We start from the raw sequence: 24,263 nt of genomic DNA, 5'->3' as shown, positions 1-24,263 counted from the left end.
TAAATTAGGCTACTGCTTAAATATTTTATAACATATGAATATTTGTTACCTGTCATGGTGGTGGAGTGGACCATTGGTCTAAACCATGGCAATATAAATAAAGAAAGTATCAAAGTCTCTCTCTCTCTCTCTCTCTCTCTCTCTCTCTCTCTCTCTCTCTCTCTCTCTCTCTCTTGCTGGCAGGAGTGACACCGATTGACGTGCAAATAAAACGAAGAGGAGGTGAAGAGGTGGGAGGATAAGGAAGAAGGAAGGGGCGCTTCCTACATGCCGGACATCAGAAGGAGACTGCAACAGAAGTGGGAGATGGACCATTACCTGACACAGTTCGTCACTGGTCACGGGAATTTCAAGGCGAACCTCAAGAGATTTAACCTGGTGGAGGAGGAGAGGTGTGAGTGCGGAGAGCTGGAGACCGCAAACCATGTGCTCATGGAGTGTGAACGGTTTGAGGAGGAAAGAAGAGACCTCAGGCAGGTGATGACATCGAAGCATCTACAATGGAGAAGAGCCAACTTTGACTTCGATTAAGAGACTATTAAAGAGCTCAGAACTGCAACAAGAAGGATTGGAATAAAAAAAGAGGGAAACGAGTTTAAAAGCTTAAGCAGAGTTTTAAAGTATCCCGATGATTCTCATCGCACAGGGGCGGTGAGATGAGGGGAGACGTGCTGTTAGGTAGGCTAGACACAAGCAAGAGTGTCGAGAAGAGGATTAACTGGCCGAAGCCCGAAGAGAAGAAAGAAGAGGAGAAGGCAAGAGGCCTGGCAAATAAGTCAAAGACTTGTGTCAGGGGTAGAAGTGGGAGCGAGGGGCTTCGGCCCTAGCACGCCTTTCTCTCTCTCTCTCTCTCTAATAAACAGAGCAGCTTACCAGTCAGCGCTTCTTCCAGTATTGTCGTGCCAAAGTTGAATGGATCTGATACTTCCCTAGGATACAAGATAGCAGATCAAGAACCAGTCGTCATTATCTCTCCCTCCCTCCCTCCCCCACTCCCCTCTATCTCTAATGAACAGAACAGCTTACCAGTCAGCGCTTCTTCCAGTATTGTCGTGCCGAAGTTGAATGGATCTGATACTTCCCAGGGATACAAGCTAGCAGATCAAGAACCAGTCGTCGTTATATCTCCCTCCCTCCATCCCCCACTCCCCTCTATCTCTAATAAACAGAACAGCTTACCAGTCAGCGCTTCTTCCAGTATTGTCGTGCGAAAGTTGAATGGATCTGATAGTTCCCAGAGATACAGGATACAGATAAAGAACCAGTCGTCGTTATCTCTCTCTCCCTCCCTCACCCACTCCCCTCTATCTCTAATAAACAGAACAGCTTACCAGTCAGCGCTTCTTCCAGTATTGTCGTGCCAAAGTTGAATGGATCTGATAGTTCCCAGAGATACAGGATAGCAGATCAAGAACCAGTCGTCGTTATCTCTCTCTCCCTCCATCCCCCACTCCCCTCTATCTCTAATAAACAGAACAGCTTACCAGTCAGCGCTTCTTCCAGTATTGTCGTGCAAAGTTGAATGAATCTGATAGTTCCCAGAGATACAGGATAGCAGATCAAGAACCAGTCGTCGTTATCTCTCTGTCCCTCCATCCCCCACTCCCCTCTATCTCTAATAAACAGAACAGCTTACCAGTCAGCGCTTCTTCCAGTATTGTCGTGCCAAATTTGAATGGAATCTGATAGTTCCCAGAGATACAGGATAGCAAATCAAGAACCAGTCGTCGTTATCTCTCTCTCCCTCCCTCCCCCACTCCCCTCTATCTCTAATAAACAGAACAGCTTACCAGTCAGCGCTTCTTCCAGTATTGTCGTGCCAAAGTTGAATGGATCTGATAGTTCCCAGAGATACAGGATAGCAAATTAAGAACCAGTCGTCGTTATCTCTTTTCAAAACTTTCCGCAGTGGACTCTTTAAAATGTGTGCCTGCGCAACGAAATCAGTGAACCACAAACATTAAATATAGAGTTATCTAAATTAACACTATTGCGTGATACAAATTTGATTACAGCTAACAGTTGAAATTCCAGCTCCTTGTGCTGTTGCATTGATAATGTGAGAATGTACAGTTATACCTCCACAGTCACATATTTCATACTCCCTAAACATAATGTTACGTATATGGTAACACATTTTCAAACGTTTTTGTTCAATCAATATTTTGTGTAAATTATAGCTATATTAGTAATACCATGTAATAATATGTTGGTAAATATAACATAAATTAATACATACTGAATTATTTTTTGGATGATTACAGATAAAAGAGCTTTAGAAATACTTCAATTGTCGTTAAAGAGATCAAATTAATAACGACATTTTACACGATTTTACTTCAAATCAATGTTGGCCAAAACAGTATATATGAAGTTTTTCGGAAAGTAATAAAACTGTATACACTTTTCTTCTCAATTAGCAACAGATGATTTCAATGATCTTATCCTTCATACCATTAAAAATAGCTTTGAACTATCTTTATGGGAAGATAAGATAATATACAGGTACATATTATTGTCATTGAATGTGCAAAAACTTGAAATTGGTAAACGTTAAAGCAAAAAAGAGAATAATATGGATTGTATACCATTATAAATTGAGGAGCATTTTACAAAAGGCATTATTCACGTAATTATCTTTTTTTATAACATCCAATCTCATAGCGTGTCTGTTTATATGGTCTAACCAGATTTAACAAAAATGCAACATTTAATTTGCTACAGTTATTATAAATCATACAGTTTTTCCAAAATTCAGCATTTTTTGAAAATTTAATCAGCAAAATTTAATATCTACAGGCCTGAAACAAAATAACTGGATACTAATAAATAATGAATGGATTTGTTTTATTTTTCACAGTCTACAAGATGTAGAATGCTGTATCACAGTCAGTGGTATATAATACAAACAACAATGATGACTATGAATGATCTCAAAATATTACAAGCCAAGGTCCTCGATCCAAAACAACCCGGAGTAAATGCTGAAAATTACAAAATTCGAACTGTCCCTGTTGAATGACATCGATATGGTACTCATGGTACGAAAAGAGGATTCTTGGTAGTACTGTATTTCACAGCGTTATCACCGTATGCAAAGACAAACAACCTCTACATGAAGGACTAAGACAAATCAAAGCCAGACCGTTATCTCTTGTACTGGGATGCAAACAGCCTATATGTGTGGGTGATGTCTAAAACAACACCATACGGAAACTGTCAGTGGAGTAACTCAGACATCGATGTAATGCGAGTTCACCCACAGTATATATATATATATATATATATATATATATATATACATTTATATATATATATATATATATATATATATATATATATATATATATATACAGAGTGAGTTTTATGTCCTGGTACACCTGGATATAATTTAAACGGCCCGAGATATCTATGTGAAACCTTGACCCTACCTATTATAACATATTTTTTAATTTTTCAAGTTGTTGAAGATTTCCCCCCCTTTTCTTAAGGGGGCTAAAGGGGAGCAACTAAACATTTTCAAATACAAACCCCTATCGTGTGACCCCTCATTTTAAAGGGAATAAAAACATAAATCCAATAATCCAAACTAGAGGTCTCTACGTTTATTTTAACAGATTTTATGACAAATTTACAATAATACAATCAGTAACTGTCTTGTCCTGTTTATCGTAACATGAGTCAACACTAAAGCAAATTCTAAAAACAGTTACCTGTTTTAATTTAGCAGGTGTTCAAACTGTTCACCTTCGGCTGTTTGACAGTGTGCTAGACGTGTGTAAAAACTTGAGACATGATAGGGGTTTGTATTTGATAATGTTTAGTTGCCCCCCTTTACTCAATTGTAAATTTGTCATAAAATCTGTTAAAATAAACGTAGAGACCTCTAGTTTGCATTATTAGATTTTTTTATTCCCTTTAAAATGAGGGGTCATATGATAGGGGTTTGTATTTGAAAATGTTTAGTTGCCCCCCTTTACCCCCTTTAGAAAAGGGGGCAAAATTTTCAACAACTTGAAAAATTAAACAAATATGTTATAATATGTAGGGTCAAGGTTTCACATAGATATCTCGGGCCGTTTAAATTATATCCAGGTGTGCCAGGACATAAAACTCACTCTGTATATAATTATATATTAGAATTTGATTTCGAATACCCTGAAGAACTACACGACTTTCACTCTGGTCTACCTCTCGCTCCAAAACGTAGACTCCCACCAAAATCAAACGAAGCTTCTGGCAACTCTCTACCTCTCTAGAGAGGTATGTTATGCACTTACGAAATTTAACACTGTATTTGAGTCTGGTTATGAAACTGAAACACGTAGTATAGAGCAGTGGCGGTTTTTCCATTTGAGCACATGAGCACGTGAGCCCCCTAGGGTAAAAATATAATTTAAAATACTTTCTTATTGAATCCACAACATAAATAACATTCAGTTAATACGGAGTAAATCGAATTATTAACAACAATTGACGCGTTAAAACGCGAAGCGAATCGAGCAGAGACGCGCGGACAGTTCATGTGCAGTGAGCTGCCTGGCATCTAAGCGGGGATAGGCGAGGGGCATGCGGGGGGAAGCGGTGGGAGGAGGGTCTCATATAACAGCGTGGGTGCAAGAGCCAGTAGTGCGACGGCTAGTCGCAGCTGATGTATATATAATTCTCGTTTCGTTGCGTCTCCACTGTGTGAATGCCGTAATGGACCGCTGTTTGTGAATATTGTGTCTCTTTTGTGTTGTTTTTTGTTACAGGATTTGTATGTGAGTGTTTTGTAATATTTTATTATTCATTTGATTATTATGGCAGTGACAGTAACTGAACTTAAAGAACTTAGGTTTTCTAACTTATCTCTCGAAAGAAAGGTTGAAATTAAAGTAAGTGGAAAACCGACCCCCCAACTTAACATTGTTCACATACCAAAGGTAAGAATAGAGACTTTAAGAGGGAAATCAATCAAAAACGTATATACCAGAACCCCCGTGGATTGTGGATGTGAACAAAGCAATAGATTTTATTGCTTCCCTGTTTACTTTTTTCGAAGCAAACTGGTGAATCTAAACTGGGTAAAATATGGGGTTGCTGATCTTTCCCAATTGCAATCAAAAATCAGAAAACATGGAATGTTCTCAGTCACACTTAAACTCAGTTTTGGGAATTTAATATTTTGGGCAAGTTTAGACATTCGGACAGCAGCTAGACTGTGCTTACAGGGAAAATATTAAAAAGCACAACAAACAGGTTACTAAAAATCGTTATGTGCTTTCCAAACTAATTGATTGTATTAATTTTTGTGGGGCGTTTGAGTTAGCCACTCAGAAGCCATCGTGAGCAAGATGATTCCTTCAAATCCTGGCGTTTTTAGGGGGACTAGTAAAATTTCTCAGCAGAATTTGATTGTTCATTTGAAAGAACATTCTGGACAATGCAACAGTGGTTTAAAGGTACATCTAAAAGTATCCCCCCCAAAACGAATTGCTTGATTGCATGTTTGCCAGGACAACATAAAACAAGAGATAAAAACTACTAGGTTTTTATCGTTGATCGCTGATGAAATTCTACTTGACATTTCATCAACATTTCAATTAGTCATAGTTTTCCGCTATGTCTTGCCTGATGGCCAACCTGTTAGAACGATTTTGGCAGTTTGTTCAACCCACTGGTCACGATGCTGACTCAATAAGATTAGATGTATTAAGAGTGCAATACAAAGTGTTGTAGACGATCCAAGCAAACTTATATCACAAAGCTATGATGGCGCGATAGTGTAATGAAGGTGGACATCATGCAGGGGTACAGACTCTTGTTAAGCAAATCTATCCCCACGCATTTTATGTTCATTGCTATGCGCACCAACTGTATTTGGTAGTTGGACAGGCTACAAGCCGAAAAACAACAAGTGAGAATTTTTTTTTTCAAATTTGAGTGATTTGACCAACTTCTTTAGCAATTCTTCCACAAAGAGTTGCAGTTTTTTAGACACAATAGTTGGCAGAAGAATCCTCGTGCTTTCCGCAACTAGATGGAACTTCAAGAGCCGTACAGTCAACACTGTGTATGAATACAGGAGAAGATTTAATTGCTTGCATGGAGGAAATAGAGGCCTCATTACATCAAGCAATCACTATCACCAAAAGCAGGGGCAATCAGACGTATGTTAGAGGATCCCAATTTTTATATTTTGGCTCGCAGTGTTCCATAAAAATCATGCCCCATGTTGACATTTTTGTATAATCAACTACAGCTTACATTACTCCGATGCTGTGTGCGAACAAAGAAAAATGTCGAAACATTTATTGAAATGTATCGAAAAAGAAAGGCAAAAACATGGATAGTGTCAAAATTGATGTTGATCAACTACCTATGCCTGTGAAAAGAGAGCCCGACGTGATGAAAATATTCATGTGACGAGGACAATTGCCGCAAAAGAGGTGTGTGATGTTATTTCCAATCAAATAAAAAGAGAGATACTCTTTTTTTGACACACCATTCAGCGGTTTCTCTGTTTGATTCAAAAAAGTTCACGCACTATGAGAAAAACGTTTCCCATTCAACTTTTGGAAGAAACAGTGCAGGTGTATTCATTTTTAGACAAAGAAACGATTGAAAACAGAACTTTCAGTTGATCTACAAAACGAAAAAGATTTTCAAGTCATGAACGGGACTGTGCCGTTGCTACAGTTCGTTATTGAGAATGGCTTACAGACTTCATTTTCAGAAACTCACAAACTTTTGACCATTGTTTCTACCATCCCTATGACTAGACTGCGGGGGCGGAACTCGGAACGGTACTTTTCGACCTTAAAACGCATCAAGACATTTTTGAGAAGTACCATGGGGCAAGAAAGACTAACAGCATTGGCTATGTTGTCTGTGGAAAAGGGTATGATCAGGAGTATACCTAACTTTAATGAGCGTGTAATCGATGTTTTTGCTAGGCAAAAAGAAAGAAGGATGGACTTCAACTTTAAAAACTGTACATGAACTAATCATCTTACAAAGAGTGTTTTTGGAACAAAAACTGTGTATAAAATGCTGAACTATGATTTCATGAAACATTTAGTTAAATTTTCAATTAGCCTATTTAAACCTATTTTCAAAGTTACTTATAACCTTACATTTTTTCTTTGTATCAATAAAAATAAGATTGTATTCACATTATCTTTCTTTTATTTCCATGTTCATAAACATTTTGTTAGCCAATAAATCAGTTATATTTGCTAATTACTTTCTGGGCTATAAGCAATTATTAAAATGCAAGTAGTCAAATATCGTTGCAAATTTTAAGGAGTTTCTTTTTACGAATTAATTCATTCCACAGCACGGAAATAACTCACAGTCTTGTACACCTTTTTACAAACAAATCAATTTGGTGCTATAAAGAGCCTAAAAAGGAATGAAATATTTTTGTTTACTATTATATTGAGGACGATAACTATAACTATGTTGGCGACGTAAGACAATTATCTAATCCTACTGTTATTTTCTTGTGTGCACCCCCGTGACCACTTATCAGGAGCCGCCACTGGTATAGAGACCTTAGTTTCAGTCAAAACAAATGGTTGCAACCTTACACCTGAACCCCATAGAACGTACAAAGGCGAAAATAATTTTGAGAAAGACTTTTCAACTAATGAACAACCCATTTTTCGGGAAATAAGAGTTAGAGGAAATGAGAAAAGTGTGGACATCCGTTTGTGTACGAATTCTAAACTAGTGAAAAGTTGAGTTGCCAAACCGAACTTTAAAACTCGAAGCATATTAACAGAAAGCCTTGCTGTACATTTCAGCAAGAAAAAGATTTTATTCAATAAACCGATTTAAGTATGTATGAGTATTCTAAACAAGCCAAAGACGTTGATGTACGAGTTTCACTAAAATGTGATGAAAGAGAAGTATGGATCCAATATACAATGGTTTTTCACCGATATGGTATGCCCAAAGTAAACAAAAGGATTCTGGGTATAATGAAAGATGAACTTAATAGTAGAACCATGTGTGTTGGAGATTTGCGATCAAAGATGTATGTAAGCAATACAGAAGACAACTACTTCATAAAGGATCTAAGAGCGTGTAAAAAGCTGTTGTTGAAAATAAAATTACGTTTAATAACAATAAAAACTGTTTAGTAACACCGAGCACTTCAAAACGATGAAAGATGAATAAATTATGAATACTATTCAGAGTCAAGAACACGATCTCTGCAGTGAAGAACTCAACAAGTGGTACTTTCATCAATGGACGACAAGCGATTCTCATTCTTACTTCACCAGCTGCTCGCACTCAGTCTTTTCTTTTTATAAAATATTAGCTGTTTCCCACGTTTTTCGTAAGTTTTGTCCGTATATGAGCTCTTCTGGATCAAGTGAATTATAATATTTCCAACGCTGATGTAGAGTTTGGCTTGTTGCCAACGAAGTCAAGAAAGTCTGTCAAAAGTGTATGTTTATAGCCATTGTACACGTACAGTACATTAAAGACAAATATAAAAAGTTAGCGCTTTCAAGTAATGTTTGGCTATTTAATATACGTAGCTCTCTTATAATTGCAGTCTATAATGAGCAGGTGCTTTGATAACTTTTATACTTTGCAGCGCCAACTGGTGGCGAGTTACAGCAATGGGCATAGCATATAAACTTTCTCCGTGGAAAAATACATATACATACAAATTTTGATAATGATCGGTCAAATAGTTTCTAATTCTATAAAGGACATACATGCAAACATTCATTTATATATATATATATATATATATATATATATATATATATATAATATATATATATATATATATATATATATATATATATATATATATATTATATATATATATATATATATATATATATATAGATTATAGTGCTTTCTCGCTGTTACACCAAAAACAGCTCGTAACCTGAGGTAACACTGCAGGCAATCTTTATTTCTTCCTTTAGACTATAGATAGAACGGTCTAACTGTTACTCCACTAACTAAACGCCACACATATCGGTCAGTCATTAATTCTTGTAATTGTACTATTGAGCAATGTCATTGTTACACCAAAATCTACTTGCTACTAGAAGCAACCTTGCATTCAGCATAAAGTTCTTATAAGAAGACAGAACTGTCTCACTGTAACACCACCAAATACTTGCTACTAGAAGCAACTTTGCAGTCAGTATAAGGTTCTTATAAGAAGACTGAACTGTCTCACTGTAACACTACCAAATACTTGCTACTAGAAGCAACCCTGCATTCAGTATAAGGTTCTTATAAGAAGACTGAACTGTCTCACTGTAACACCACCAAATACTTGCTACTAGAAGCAACCTTGCATTCAGTATAAGGTTCTTATAAGAAGACTGAACTGTCTCACTGTAACACTACCAAATACTTGCTACTAGAAGCAACCTTGCATTCAGTATAAGGTTCTTATAAGAAGACTGAACTGTCTCACTGTAACACTACCAAATACTTGCTACTAGAAGCAACCTTGCATTCAGTATAAGGTTCTTATAAGAAGACTGAACTGTCTCACTGTAACACTACCAAATACTTGCTACTAGAAGCAACCTTGCATTCAGTATAAGGTTCTTATAAGAAGACTGAACTGTCTTACTGTAACACTACCAAATACTTGCTACTAGAAGCAACCTTGCATTCAGTATAAGGTTCTTATAAGAAGACTGAACTGTCTCACTGTAACACTACCAAATACTTGCTACTAGAAGCAACCTTGCATTCAGTATAAGGTTCTTATAAGAAGACTGAACTGTCTCACTGTAACACTACCAAATACTTGCTACTAGAAGCAACCTTGCATTCAGTATAAGGTTCTTATAAGAAGACTGAACTGTCTCACTGTAACACTACCAAATACTTGCTACTAGAAGCAACCTTGCATTCAGTATAAGGTTCTTATAAGAAGACTGAACTGTCTCACTGTAACACTACCAAATACTTGCTACTAGAAGCAACCTTGCATTCAGTATAAGGTTCTTATAAGAAGACTGAACTGTCTCACTGTAACACTACCAAATACTTGCTACTAGAAGCAACCTTGCATTCAGTATAAGGTTCTTATAAGAAGACTGAACTGTCTCACTGTAACACTACCAAATACTTGCTACTAGAAGCAACCTTGCAGTCAGTATAAGGTTCTTATAAGAAGACTGAACTGTCTCACTGTAACACTACCAAATACTTGCTACTAGAAGCAACCTTGCATTCAGTATAAGGTTCTTATAAGAAGACTGAACTGTCTCACTGTAACACTACCAAATACTTGCTACTAGAAGCAACCTTGCATTCAGTATAAGGTTCTTATAAGAAGACTGAACTGTCTCACTGTAACACTACCAAATACTTGCTACTAGAAGCAACCTTGCATTCAGTATAAGGTTCTTATAAGAAGACTGAACTGTCTCACTGTAACACTACCAAATACTTGCTACTAGAAGCAACCTTGCAGTCAGTATAATGTTCTTATAAGAAGACTGAACTGTCTCACTGTAACACTACCAAATACTTGCTACTAGAAGCAACCTTGCATTCAGTATAAGGTTCTTATAAGAAGACTGAACTGTCTCACTGTAACACTACCAAATACTTGCTACTAGAAGCAACCTTGCAGTCAGTATAAGGTTCTTATAAGAAGACTGAACTGTCTCACTGTAACACTACCAAATACTTGCTACTAGAAGCAACCTTGCATTCAGTATAAGGTTCTTATAAGAAGACTGAACTGTCTCACTGTAACACTACCAAATACTTGCTACTAGAAGCAACCTTGCATTCAGTATAAGGTTCTTATAAGAAGACTGAACTGTCTCACTGTAACACTACCAAATACTTGCTACTAGAAGCAACCTTGCATTCAGTATAAGGTTCTTATAAGAAGACTGAACTGTCTCACTGTAACACTACCAAATACTTGCTACTAGAAGCAACCTTGCAGTCAGTATAAGGTTCTTATAAGAAGACTGAACTGTCTCACTGTAACACTACCAAATACTTGCTACTAGAAGCAACCTTGCATTCAGTATAAGGTTCTTATAAGAAGACTGAACTGTCTCACTGTAACACTACCAAATACTTGCTACTAGAAGCAACCTTGCATTCAGTATAAGGTTCTTATAAGAAGACTGAACTGTCTCACTGTAACACTACCAAATACTTGCTACTAGAAGCAACCTTGCAGTTCAGTATAAGGTTCTTATAAGAAGACTGAACTGTCTCACTGTAACACTACCAAATACTTGCTACTAGAAGCAACCTTGCATTCAGTATAAGGTTCTTATAAGAAGACTGAACTGTCTCACTGTAACACTACCAAATACTTGCTACTAGAAGCAACCTTGCATTCAGTATAAGGTTCTTATAAGAAGACTGAACTGTCTCACTGTAACACTACCAAATACTTGCTACTAGAAGCAACCTTGCAGTCAGTATAAGGTTCTTATAAGAAGACTGAACTGTCTCACTGTAACACTACCAAATACTTGCTACTAGAAGCAACCTTGCATTCAGTATAAGGTTCTTATAAGAAGACTGAACTGTCTCACTGTAACACTACCAAATACTTGCTACTAGAAGCAACCTTGCATTCAGTATAAGGTTCTTATAAGAAGACTGAACTGTCTCACTGTAACACTACCAAATACTTGCTACTAGAAGCAACCTTGCATTCAGTATAAGGTTCTTATAAGAAGACTGAACTGTCTCACTGTAACACTACCAAATACTTGCTACTAGAAGCAACCTTGCAGTCAGTATAAGGTTCTTATAAGAAGACTGAACTGTCTCACTGTAACACTACCAAATACTTGCTACTAGAAGCAACCTTGCATTCAGTATAAGGTTCTTATAAGAAGACTGAACTGTCTTACTGTAACACTACCAAATACTTGCTACTAGAAGCAACCTTGCATTCAGTATAAGGTTCTTATAAGAAGACTGAACTGTCTCACTGTAACACTACCAAATACTTGCTACTAGAAGCAACCTTGCATTCAGTATAAGGTTCTTATAAGAAGACTGAACTGTCTCACTGTAACACTACCAAATACTTGCTACTAGAAGCAACCTTGCATTCAGTATAAGGTTCTTATAAGAAGACTGAACTGTCTCACTGTAACACCACCAAATACTTGCTACTAGAAGCAACCTTGCATTCAGTATAAGGTTCTTATAAGAAGACTGAACTGTCTCACTGTAACACTACCAAATACTTGCTACTAGAAGCAACCTTGCATTCAGTATAAGGTTCTTATAAGAAGACTGAACTGTCTCACTGTAACACTACCAAATACTTGCTACTAGAAGCAACCTTGCATTCAGTATAAGGTTCTTATAAGAAGACTGAACTGTCTCACTGTAACACTACCAAATACTTGCTACTAGAAGCAACCTTGCATTCAGTATAAGGTTCTTATAAGAAGACTGAACTGTCTCACTGTAACACTACCAAATACTTGCTACTAGAAGCAACCTTGCATTCAGTATAAGGTTCTTATAAGAAGACTGAACTGTCTCACTGTAACACTACCAAATACTTGCTACTAGAAGCAACCTTGCATTCAGTATAAGGTTCTTATAAGAAGACTGAACTGTCTCACTGTAACACTACCAAATACTTGCTACTAGAAGCAACCTTGCATTCAGTATAAGGTTCTTATAAGAAGACTGAACTGTCTCACTGTAACACTACCAAATACTTGCTACTAGAAGCAACCTTGCATTCAGTATAAGGTTCTTATAAGAAGACTGAACTGTCTCACTGTAACACTACCAAATACTTGCTACTAGAAGCAACCTTGCAGTCAGTATAAGGTTCTTATAAGAAGACTGAACTGTCTCACTGTAACACTACCAAATACTTGCTACTAGAAGCAACCTTGCATTCAGTATAAGGTTCTTATAAGAAGACTGAACTGTCTCACTGTAACACTACCACCAATACTTGCTACTAGAAGCAACCTTGCATTCAGTATAAGGTTCTTATAAGAAGACTGAACTGTCTCACTGTAACACTACCAAATACTTGCTACTAGAAGCAACCTTGCAGTCAGTATAAGGTTCTTATAAGAAGACTGAACTGTCTCACTGTAACACTACCAAATACTTGCTACTAGAAGCAACCTTGCATTCAGTATAAGGTTCTTATAAGAAGACTGAACTGTCTCACTGTAACACTACCAAATACTTGCTACTAGAAGCAACCTTGCATTCAGTATAAGGTTCTTATAAGAAGACTGAACTGTCTCACTGTAACACTACCAAATACTTGCTACTAGAAGCAACCTTGCATTCAGTATAAGGTTCTTATAAGAAGACTGAACTGTCTCACTGTAACACTACCAAATACTTGCTACTAGAAGCAACCTTGCATTCAGTATAATGTTCTTATAAGAAGACTGAACTGTCTCACTGTAACACTACCAAATACTTGCTACTAGAAGCAACCTTGCATTCAGTATAAGGTTCTTATAAGAAGACTGAACTGTCTCACTGTAACACTACCAAATACTTGCTACTAGAAGCAACCTTGCAGTCAGTATAAGGTTCTTATAAGAAGACTGAACTGTCTCACTGTAACACTACCAAATACTTGCTACTAGAAGCAACCTTGCATTCAGTATAAGGTTCTTATAAGAAGACTGAACTGTCTCACTGTAACACTACCAAATACTTGCTACTAGAAGCAACCTTGCATTCAGTATAAGGTTCTTATAAGAAGACTGAACTGTCTCACTGTAAACACTACCAAATACTTGCTACTAGAAGCAACCTTGCATTCAGTATAAGGTTCTTATAAGAAGACTGAACTGTCTCACTGTAACACTACCAAATACTTGCTACTAGAAGCAACCTTGCATTCAGTATAAGGTTCTTATAAGAAGACTGAACTGTCTCACTGTAACACTACCAAATACTTGCTACTAGAAGCAACCTTGCATTCAGTATAAGGTTCTTATAAGAAGACTGAACTGTCTCACTGTAACACTACCAAATACTTGCTACTAGAAGCAACCTTGCATTCAGTATAAGGTTCTTATAAGAAGACTGAACTGTCTCACTGTAACACTACCAAATACTTGCTACTAGAAGCAACCTTGCATTCAGTATAAGGTTCTTATAAGAAGACTGAACTGTCTCACTGTAACACCACCAAATACTTGCTACTAGAAGCAACCTTGCAGTCAGTATAAGGTTCTTATAAGAAGACTGAACTGTCTCACTGTAACACTACCAAATACTTGCTACTAGAAGCAACCTTGCATTCAGTATAAGGTTCTTATAAGAAGACTGAACTGTCTTACTGTAACACTACCAAATACTTGCTACTAGAAGCAACCTTGCATTCAGTATAAGGTTCTTATAAGAAGACTGAACTGTCTCACTGTAACACTACCAAATACTTGATACTAGAAGCAACCTTGCATTCAGTATAAGGTTCTTATAAGAAGACTGAACTGTCTCACTGTAACACTACCAAATACTTGCTACTAGAAGCAACCTTGCAGTTCAGTATAAGGTTCTTATAAGAAGACTGAACTGTCTCACTGTAACACTACCAAATACTTGCTACTAGAAGCAACCTTGCATTCAGTATAAGGTTCTTATAAGAAGACTGAACTGTCTCACTGTAACACTACCAAATACTTGCTACTAGAAGCAACCTTGCATTCAGTATAAGGTTCTTATAAGAAGACTGAACTGTCTCACTGTAACACTACCAAATACTTGCTACTAGAAGCAACCTTGCATTCAGTATAAGGTTCTTATAAGAAGACTGAACTGTCTCACTGTAACACTACCAAATACTTGCTACTAGAAGCAACCTTGCATTCAGTATAAGGTTCTTATAAGAAGACTGAACTGTCTCACTGTAACACTACCAAATACTTGCTACTAGAAGCAACCTTGCATTCAGTATAAGGTTCTTATAAGAAGACTGAACTGTCTCACTGTAACACTACCAAATACTTGCTACTAGAAGCAACCTTGCATTCAGTATAAGGTTCTTATAAGAAGACTGAACTGTCTCACTGTAACACTACCAAATACTTGCTACTAGAAGCAACCTTGCATTCAGTATAAGGTTCTTATAAGAAGACTGAACTGTCTCACTGTAACACTACCAAATACTTGCTACTAGAAGCAACCTTGCATTCAGTATAAGGTTCTTATAAGAAGACTGAACTGTCTCACTGTAACACTACCAAATACTTGCTACTAGAAGCAACCTTGCAGTCAGTATAAGGTTCTTATAAGAAGACTGAACTGTCTCACTGTAACACTACCAAATACTTGCTACTAGAAGCAACCTTGCATTCAGTATAAGGTTCTTATAAGAAGACTGAACTGTCTCACTGTAACACTACCAAATACTTGCTACTAGAAGCAACCTTGCATTCAGTATAAGGTTCTTATAAGAAGACTGAACTGTCTCACTGTAACACTACCAAATACTTGCTACTAGAAGCAACCTTGCATTCAGTATAAGGTTCTTATAAGAAGACTGAACTGTCTCACTGTAACACTACCAAATACTTGCTACTAGAAGCAACCTTGCATTCAGTATAAGGTTCTTATAAGAAGACTGAACTGTCTCACTGTAACACTACCAAATACTTGCTACTAGAAGCAACCTTGCATTCAGTATAAGGTTCTTATAAGAAGACTGAACTGTCTCACTGTAACACTACCAAATACTTGCTACTAGAAGCAACCTTGCATTCAGTATAAGTTCTTATAAGAAGACTGAACTGTCTCACTGTAACACTACCAAATACTTGCTACTAGAAGCAACCTTGCATTCAGTATAAGGTTCTTATAAGAAGACTGAACTGTCTCACTGTAACACTACCAAATACTTGCTACTAGAAGCAACCTTGCATTCAGTATAAGGTTCTTATAAGAAGACTGAACTGTCTCACTGTAACACTACCAAATACTTGCTACTAGAAGCAACCTTGCAGTCAGTATAAGGTTCTTATAAGAAGACTGAACTGTCTCACTGTAACACTACCAAATACTTGCTACTAGAAGCAACCTTGCAGTCAGTATAAGGTTCTTATAAGAAGACTGAACTGTCTCACTGTAACACTACCAAATACTTGCTACTAGAAGCAACCTTGCATTCAGTATAAGGTTCTTATAAGAAGACTGAACTGTCTCACTGTAACACTACCAAATACTTGCTACTAGAAGCAACCTTGCATTCAGTATAAGGTTCTTATAAGAAGACTGAACTGTCTCACTGTAACACTACCAAATACTTGCTACTAGAAGCAACCTTGCATTCAGTATAAGGTTCTTATAAGAAGACTGAACTGTCTCACTGTAACACTACCAAATACTTGCTACTAGAAGCAACCTTGCAGTCAGTATAAGGTTCTTATAAGAAGACTGAACTGTCTCACTGTAACACTACCAAATACTTGCTACTAGAAGCAACCTTGCATTCAGTATAAGGTTCTTATAAGAAGACTGAACTGTCTCACTGTAACACTACCAAATACTTGCTACTAGAAGCAACCTTGCATTCAGTATAAGGTTCTTATAAGAAGACTGAACTGTCTCACTGTAACACTACCAAATACTTGATACTAGAAGCAACCTTGCATTCAGTATAAGGTTCTTATAAGAAGACTGAACTGTCTCACTGTAACACTACCAAATACTTGCTACTAGAAGCAACCTTGCAGTCAGTATAAGGTTCTTATAAGAAGACTGAACTGTCTCACTGTAACACTACCAAATACTTGCTACTAGAAGCAACCTTGCATTCAGTATAAGGTTCTTATAAGAAGACTGAACTGTCTCACTGTAACACTACCAAATACTTGCTACTAGAAGCAACCTTGCATTCAGTATAAGGTTCTTATAAGAAGACTGAACTGTCTCACTGTAACACTACCAAATACTTGCTACTAGAAGCAACCTTGCATTCAGTATAAGGTTCTTATAAGAAGACTGAACTGTCTCACTGTAACACTACCAAATACTTGCTACTAGAAGCAACCTTGCATTCAGTATAAGGTTCTTATAAGAAGACTGAACTGTCTCACTGTAACACTACCAAATACTTGCTACTAGAAGCAACCTTGCATTCAGTATAAGGTTCTTATAAGAAGACTGAACTGACTGTAACTAACTGAACACACACTATAATATTCAGTATAAGGTTCTTATAAGAAGACTGAACTGTCTCACTGTAACACTACCAACTACTTGCTACTAGAAGCAACCTTGCATTCAGTATAAAGTTCTTATAAGAAGACTGAACTGTCTCACTGTAACACCACCAAATACTTGCTACTAGAAGCAACCTTGCATTCAGTATAAGGTTCTTATAAGAAGACTGAACTGTCTCACTGTAACACCACCAAATACTTGCTACTAGAAGCAACCTTGCAGTCAGTATAAGGTTCTTATAAGAAGACTGAACTGTCTCACTGTAACACTACCAAATACTTGCTACTAGAAGCAACCTTGCATTCAGTATAAGGTTCTTATAAGAAGACTGAACTGTCTCACTGTAACACTACCAAATACTTGCTACTAGAAGCAACCTTGCATTCAGTATAAGGTTCTTATAAGAAGACTGAACTGTCTCACTGTAACACTACCAAATACTTGCTACTAGAAGCAACCTTGCATTCAGTATAAGGTTCTTATAAGAAGACTGAACTGTCTCACTGTAACACTACCAAATACTTGCTACTAGAAGCAACCTTGCAGTCAGTATAAGGTTCTTATAAGAAGACTGAACTGTCTCACTGTAACACTACCAAATACTTGCTACTAGAAGCAACCTTGCATTCAGTATAAGGTTCTTATAAGAAGACTGAACTGTCTCACTGTAACACTACCAAATACTTGCTACTAGAAGCAACCTTGCATTCAGTATAAGGTTCTTATAAGAAGACTGAACTGTCTCACTGTAACACTACCAAATACTTGCTACTAGAAGCAACCTTGCATTCAGTATAAGGTTCTTATAAGAAGACTGAACTGTCTCACTGTAACACCACCAAATACTTGCTACTAGAAGCAACCTTGCATTCAGTATAAGGTTCTTATAAGAAGACTGAACTGTCTCACTGTAACACTACCAAATACTTGCTACTAGAAGCAACCTTGCAGTCAGTATAAGGTTCTTATAAGAAGACTGAACTGTCTCACTGTAACACTACCAAATACTTGCTACTAGAAGCAACCTTGCATTCAGTATAAGGTTCTTATAAGAAGACTGAACTGTCTCACTGTAACACTACCAAATACTTGATACTAGAAGCAACCTTGCATTCAGTATAAGGTTCTTATAAGAAGACTGAACTGTCTCACTGTAACACTACCAAATACTTGCTACTAGAAGCAACCTTGCAGTCAGTATAAGGTTCTTATAAGAAGACTGAACTGTCTCACTGTAAACACTACCAAATACTTGCTACTAGAAGCAACCTTGCATTCAGTATAAGGTTCTTATAAGAAGACTGAACTGTCTCACTGTAACACTACCAAATACTTGCTACTAGAAGCAACCTTGCATTCAGTATAAGGTTCTTATAAGAAGACTGAACTGTCTCACTGTAACACTACCAAAATACTTGCTACTAGAAGCAACCTTGCATTCAGTATAAGGTTCTTATAAGAAGACTGAACTGTCTCACTGTAACACTACCAAATACTTGCTACTAGAAGCAACCTTGCATTCAGTATAAGGTTCTTATAAGAAGACTGAACTGTCTCACTGTAACATACACTACTTGCTACTAGAAGCAACCTTGCATTCAGTATAAGGTTCTTATAAGAAGACTGAACTGTCTCACTGTAACACTACCAAATACTTGCTACTAGAAGCAACCTTGCATTCAGTATAAGGTTCTTATAAGAAGACTGAACTGTCTCACTGTAACACTACCAAATACTTGCTACTAGAAGCAACCTTGCATTCAGTATAAGGTTCTTATAAGAAGACTGAACTGTCTCACTGTAACACTACCAAATACTTGCTACTAGAAGCAACCTTGCATTCAGTATAAGGTTCTTATAAGAAGACTGAACTGTCTCACTGTAACACTACCAAATACTTGCTACTAGAAGCAACCTTGCAGTTCAGTATAAGGTTCTTATAAGAAGACTGAACTGTCTCACTGTAACACTACCAAATACTTGCTACTAGAAGCAACCTTGCATTCAGTATAAGGTTCTTATAAGAAGACTGAACTGTCTCACTGTAACACTACCAAATACTTGCTACTAGAAGCAACCTTGCATTCAGTATAAGGTTCTTATAAGAAGACTGAACTGTCTCACTGTAACACTACCAAATACTTGCTACTAGAAGCAACCTTGCAGTCAGTATAAGGTTCTTATAAGAAGACTGAACTGTCTCACTGTAACACTACCAAATACTTGCTACTAGAAGCAACCTTGCATTCAGTATAAGGTTCTTATAAGAAGACTGAACTGTCTCACTGTAACACTACCAAATACTTGCTACTAGAAGCAACCTTGCATTCAGTATAAGGTTCTTATAAGAAGACTGAACTGTCTCACTGTAACACTACCAAATACTTGCTACTAGAAGCAACCTTGCATTCAGTATAAGGTTCTTATAAGAAGACTGAACTGTCTCACTGTAACACCACCAAATACTTGCTACTAGAAGCAACCTTGCAGTCAGTATAAGGTTCTTATAAGAAGACTGAACTGTCTCACTGTAACACTACCAAATACTTGCTACTAGAAGCAACCTTGCATTCAGTATAAGGTTCTTATAAGAAGACTGAACTGTCTCACTGTAACACTACCAAATACTTGCTACTAGAAGCAACCTTGCATTCAGTATAAGGTTCTTATAAGAAGACTGAACTGTCTCACTGTAACACTACCAAATACTTGCTACTAGAAGCAACCTTGCATTCAGTATAAGGTTCTTATAAGAAGACTGAACTGTCTCACTGTAACACTACCAAATACTTGCTACTAGAAGCAACCTTGCATTCAGTATAAGGTTCTTATAAGAAGACTGAACTGTCTCACTGTAACACTACCAAATACTTGCTACTAGAAGCAACCTTGCATTCAGTATAAGGTTCTTATAAGAAGACTGAACTGTCTCACTGTAACACTACCAAATACTTGCTACTAGAAGCAACCTTGCATTCAGTATAAGGTTCTTATAAGAAGACTGAACTGTCCTCACTGTAACACTACCAAATACTTGCTACTAGAAGCAACCTTGCAGTCAGTATAAGGTTCTTATAAGAAGACTGAACTGTCTCACTGTAACACTACCAAATACTTGCTACTAGAAGCAACCTTGACTGTCAGCCTTTGGTTATTGTAACCAGACTATACTGCTGCATAACTGTTACTCTAACTGTTCGCCACTTAGTAGTAAACCTTGCTGTCAGCCTTTGGTTATTGTAACCAGACTATACAGCTGCCTCACTGTTACTCTAACTGTTCGCCACTAGTAGTAACCTTGCTGTCAGCCTTTGGTTATTGTAACCAGACTATACTGCTGCCTCACTGTTACTCTAACTGTTCGCCACTCGTCGTAACCTTGCTGTCAGCCTTTGGTTATTGTAACCAGACTATACTGCTGCATAACCGTTACTCTAACTGTTCGCCACTCGTCGTAACCTTGCTGTCAGCCTTTGGTTATTGTAACCAGACTATACTGCTGCATACTGTTACTCTAACTGTTCGCCACTCGTCGTAACCTTGCTGTCAGCCTTTGGTTATTGTAACCAGACTATACTGCTGCATAACTGTTACTCTAACTGTTCGCCACTCGTAGTAACCTTGCTGTCAGCCTTTGGTTATTGTAACCAGACTATACAGCTGCCTCACTGTTACTCTAACTGTTCGCCACTCGTAGTAACCTTGCTGTCAGCCTTTGGTTATTGTAAACCAGACTATACAGCTGCCTCACTGTTACTCTAACTGTTCGCCACTCGTAGTAACCTTGCTGTCAGCCTTTGGTTATTGTAACCAGACTATACAGCTGCATAACTGTTACTCTAACTGTTCGCCACTCGTAGTAACCTTGCTGTCAGCCTTTGGTTATTGTAACCAGACTATACAGCTGCCTCACTGTTACTCTAACTGTTCGCCACTCGTAGTAACCTTGCTGTCAGCCTTTGGTTATTGTAACCAGACTATACAGCTGCCTCACTGTTACTCTAACTGTTCGCCACTAGTAGTAACCTTGCTGTCAGCCTTTGGTTATTGTAACCAGACTATACAGCTGCCTCACTGTTACTCTAACTGTTCGCCACTCGTAGTAACCTTGCTGTCAGCCTTTGGTTATTGTAACCAGACTATACAGCTGCCTCACTGTTACTCTAACTGTTCGCCACTCGTAGTAACCTTGCTGTCAGCCTTTGGTTATTGTAACCAGACTATACTGCTGCATAACTGTTACTCTAACTGTTCGCCACTCGTCGTAACCTTGCTGTCAGCCTTTGGTTATTGTAACCAGACTATACTGCTGCATCACTGTTACTCTAACTGTTCGCCACTCGTCGTAACCTTGCTGTCAGCCTTTGGTTATTGTAACCAGACTATACAGCTGCCTCACTGTTACTCTAACTGTTCGCCACTCGTAGTAACCTTGCTGTCAGCCTTTGGTTATTGTAACCAGACTATACTGCTGCATAACTGTTACTCTAACTGTTCGCCACTCGTCGTAACCTTGCTGTCAGCCTTTGGTTATTGTAACCAGACTATACAGCTGCCTCACTGTTACTCTAACTGTTCGCCACTCGTAGTAACCTTGCTGTCAGCCTTTGGTTATTGTAACCAGACTATACTGCTGCATAACTGTTACTCTAACTGTTCGCCACTCGTAGTAACCTTGCTGTCAGCCTTTGGTTATTGTAACCAGACTATACAGCTGCCTCACTGTTACTCTAACTGTTCGCCACTCGTCGTAACCTTGCTGTCAGCCTTTGGTTATTGTAACCAGACTATACTGCTGCATAACTGTTACTCTAACTGTTCGCCACTCGTCGTAACCTTGCTGTCAGCCTTTGGTTATTGTAACCAGACTATACAGATGCCTCACTGTTACTCTAACTGTTCGCCACTAGTAGTAACCTTGCTGTCAGCCTTTGGTTATTGTAACCAGACTATACAGCTGCCTCGCTGTTACTCTAACTGTTCGTTACTCGTCGTAACCTTGCTGTCAGCCTGTCTGAATATTTGAAGAACATTTGGTATAAATATTATATTTTAATTAATCATTATTGGAAAAGAATGTTCTAGTATATTTTGTATTGGCTCTCGTACTATTCATTAAGAGCATATGAATGATAAGGATTTGGTAATTTACAGATTATGAACATCCAAATAATTTATGATTATGGTGTACTCTACAGAGCATTAATCGTACCGCTATCGTAAATTCTGGATCTTACCCGACTTGAGTAGAGAGCACCAAACAAACGTATCCCTACATTGGCTGACGTCCCGGCACTCATGCGGGCACCTGTATGAACAGCCACTAGATATCCATGGGACTCTCCTGGAAAGTTGTCGTCCAACACAATGACGTCTCTCTGGAACAATGAATGTTCAATCACCATAATTTACTAAGCAGTATATTTACACGTTCCGAAGTTACTTGTTCCTATAAAGCCTTTACATATTTCGCACATTACACAATGTCATACAGTGAAAGTACAAGACATTCTGAATCTACTAGACCTTTTTATCTAAAACTACCTAAAATATAGTTTTAATTAATAGTGTAATCATACCGTATGCTTCTGAACCTAGACAAAACACATGTGGCACACTTAGGTTTCCGTTTTAAATTTTTATTTTCGAAGACTTACCCCTTTCGGAAGGGATATTCTGTGGTGGAAACAAATAAAATACATTTTTTAATTTTATTTATTTCCTACTTGAACAAGGTGTAAATAATTTGAGCTTTTATAAGTTTAGTTAAATGTTATAGAATTCACTTGTGTTTATAGAAAAACAACCGAGCTTAGGTGATATTTTGTGGGGAACTCACACAATACATGAAATTACGTTGAACTATAACATTTGGGTTACAAATTAATCTTAATCCGTGCAAGGATAATGTGAGGGAGATCGAACAATTGATTTTATAAAAATGAGTTTGAATTCCAGTTACTAATTCGCTGACTGGAAATTGTCGTCTTAACTGCCTGGGTAATTTCCATACAGAAGGGTGAATTTCCATTGAACATCCATCCGTACAGGTATGTAATTAACGGTCAGCATCTTTCAATGCCGGGCAAGAAACTACTGGCGAGGATGATCGTGGGCGGCCTCGTACTCCCGGGTTCTGCCGGTGCAAGACTTGAGACGCGTTCTCCACCACCACTCCTAGTGACTGCCCCAGCAGTGGCCGTCTCTCCCCCCATCTTGCCGACGTCTGCTGCTACTCACAAGGAATTCTGTTTTTGCCCCTCGGCGGTCATCTGGTCTCCAGCTACTCACGTACGCGGAGGTGGTCAGAGTACCTTCTACACCGGGAGGTCCGGGACAGCCTGCGCCTCCACAAACACAACTGCATGATCCAAACATTTCACACCAAACTGTTTTTTTTAGGGACTCCACTTGCCAACAACAGACTAAATTGACAGACACCTCTCCATCAAAACAAACAACCACTTCAAAATTTCTTAATCAAAACAATTCAGTCCCGACTGCTTCACCAAAACGCCCAATCAGCGAGAAACAAACTGGAGGAACTGCAACTCATTTGTGAGGACGAAAAAACAGATATCCTCGTTGTGACCGAAAACGTTTTCACCGACAGAAACATTGCCCTCTGCAAAATTCCAAATTTCACTTTGGCCAACGCATTCTGTAGACAACTCTCCAAAGGAGGGGTGTCGCCATTTTTATGAAGGAAAATTTTAAGTTCAACCTTTTTTCCAGTCAAGGAAACCGTGGAAAAAGATTTTGAAGCAGTTGGAGTCAAAATTTACACAAAAAAGTCAAAATTAATCGTCGTTGGCGTTTATAGGTCTCCCAACGGGAACGAAGATGTTTTCATGTCAAAATTTGAAGCATTGCTGACAGAATTGACTACCCAGCAACTGAACTTCGTTCTGATGGGTGATTTTAACATCGATGCGATGAACCAAACTCATCCGTTCCGACTAAACGCTTTGTCGATATGCTACAATGCTTTGGCTTGGAGTTGCTGGTCAAAACTCCAACGAGAGTGACGCCAACAACACAATCTGCTATCGACAATGTAATTTCAAATCTCCTCCCAA

General features: G+C 37.9%; 2 protein-coding genes across 2 annotated transcripts in view; both read right to left on the bottom strand.

The window, feature by feature from the left end:
- LOC124361352 (polycystic kidney disease protein 1-like 2) overlaps positions 1–1,444 on the bottom strand; it is a 35,263-nt gene extending 33,819 nt beyond the window's left edge. Inside the window, exon 1 of the mRNA XM_046815402.1 lies at positions 1,332–1,444. Within this exon, the coding sequence (XP_046671358.1) occupies positions 1,332–1,444 (113 nt within the window). The remainder of the gene's footprint in view (positions 1–1,331) is intronic.
- Positions 1,445–1,786: 342 nt separating this feature from the next.
- LOC124361351 (polycystic kidney disease protein 1-like 2) overlaps positions 1,787–24,263 on the bottom strand; it is a 35,448-nt gene continuing 12,971 nt past the window's right edge. Inside the window, exons 5-6 of the mRNA XM_046815401.1 lie at positions 22,422–22,562; positions 1,787–1,930 (exon numbers count right to left, since the gene is read on the bottom strand). Of these exons, the coding sequence (XP_046671357.1) occupies positions 1,787–1,930; positions 22,422–22,562 (285 nt within the window). The remainder of the gene's footprint in view (positions 1,931–22,421; positions 22,563–24,263) is intronic.

Source organism: Homalodisca vitripennis, chromosome 4 (genome assembly GCF_021130785.1).
Source record: "Homalodisca vitripennis isolate AUS2020 chromosome 4, UT_GWSS_2.1, whole genome shotgun sequence".
NCBI lineage: Eukaryota > Metazoa > Arthropoda > Insecta > Hemiptera > Cicadellidae > Homalodisca > Homalodisca vitripennis.
The sequence above is the reverse complement of the archived record's forward strand: the minus strand, read 5'-3'. Positions and strand labels throughout refer to the sequence as shown.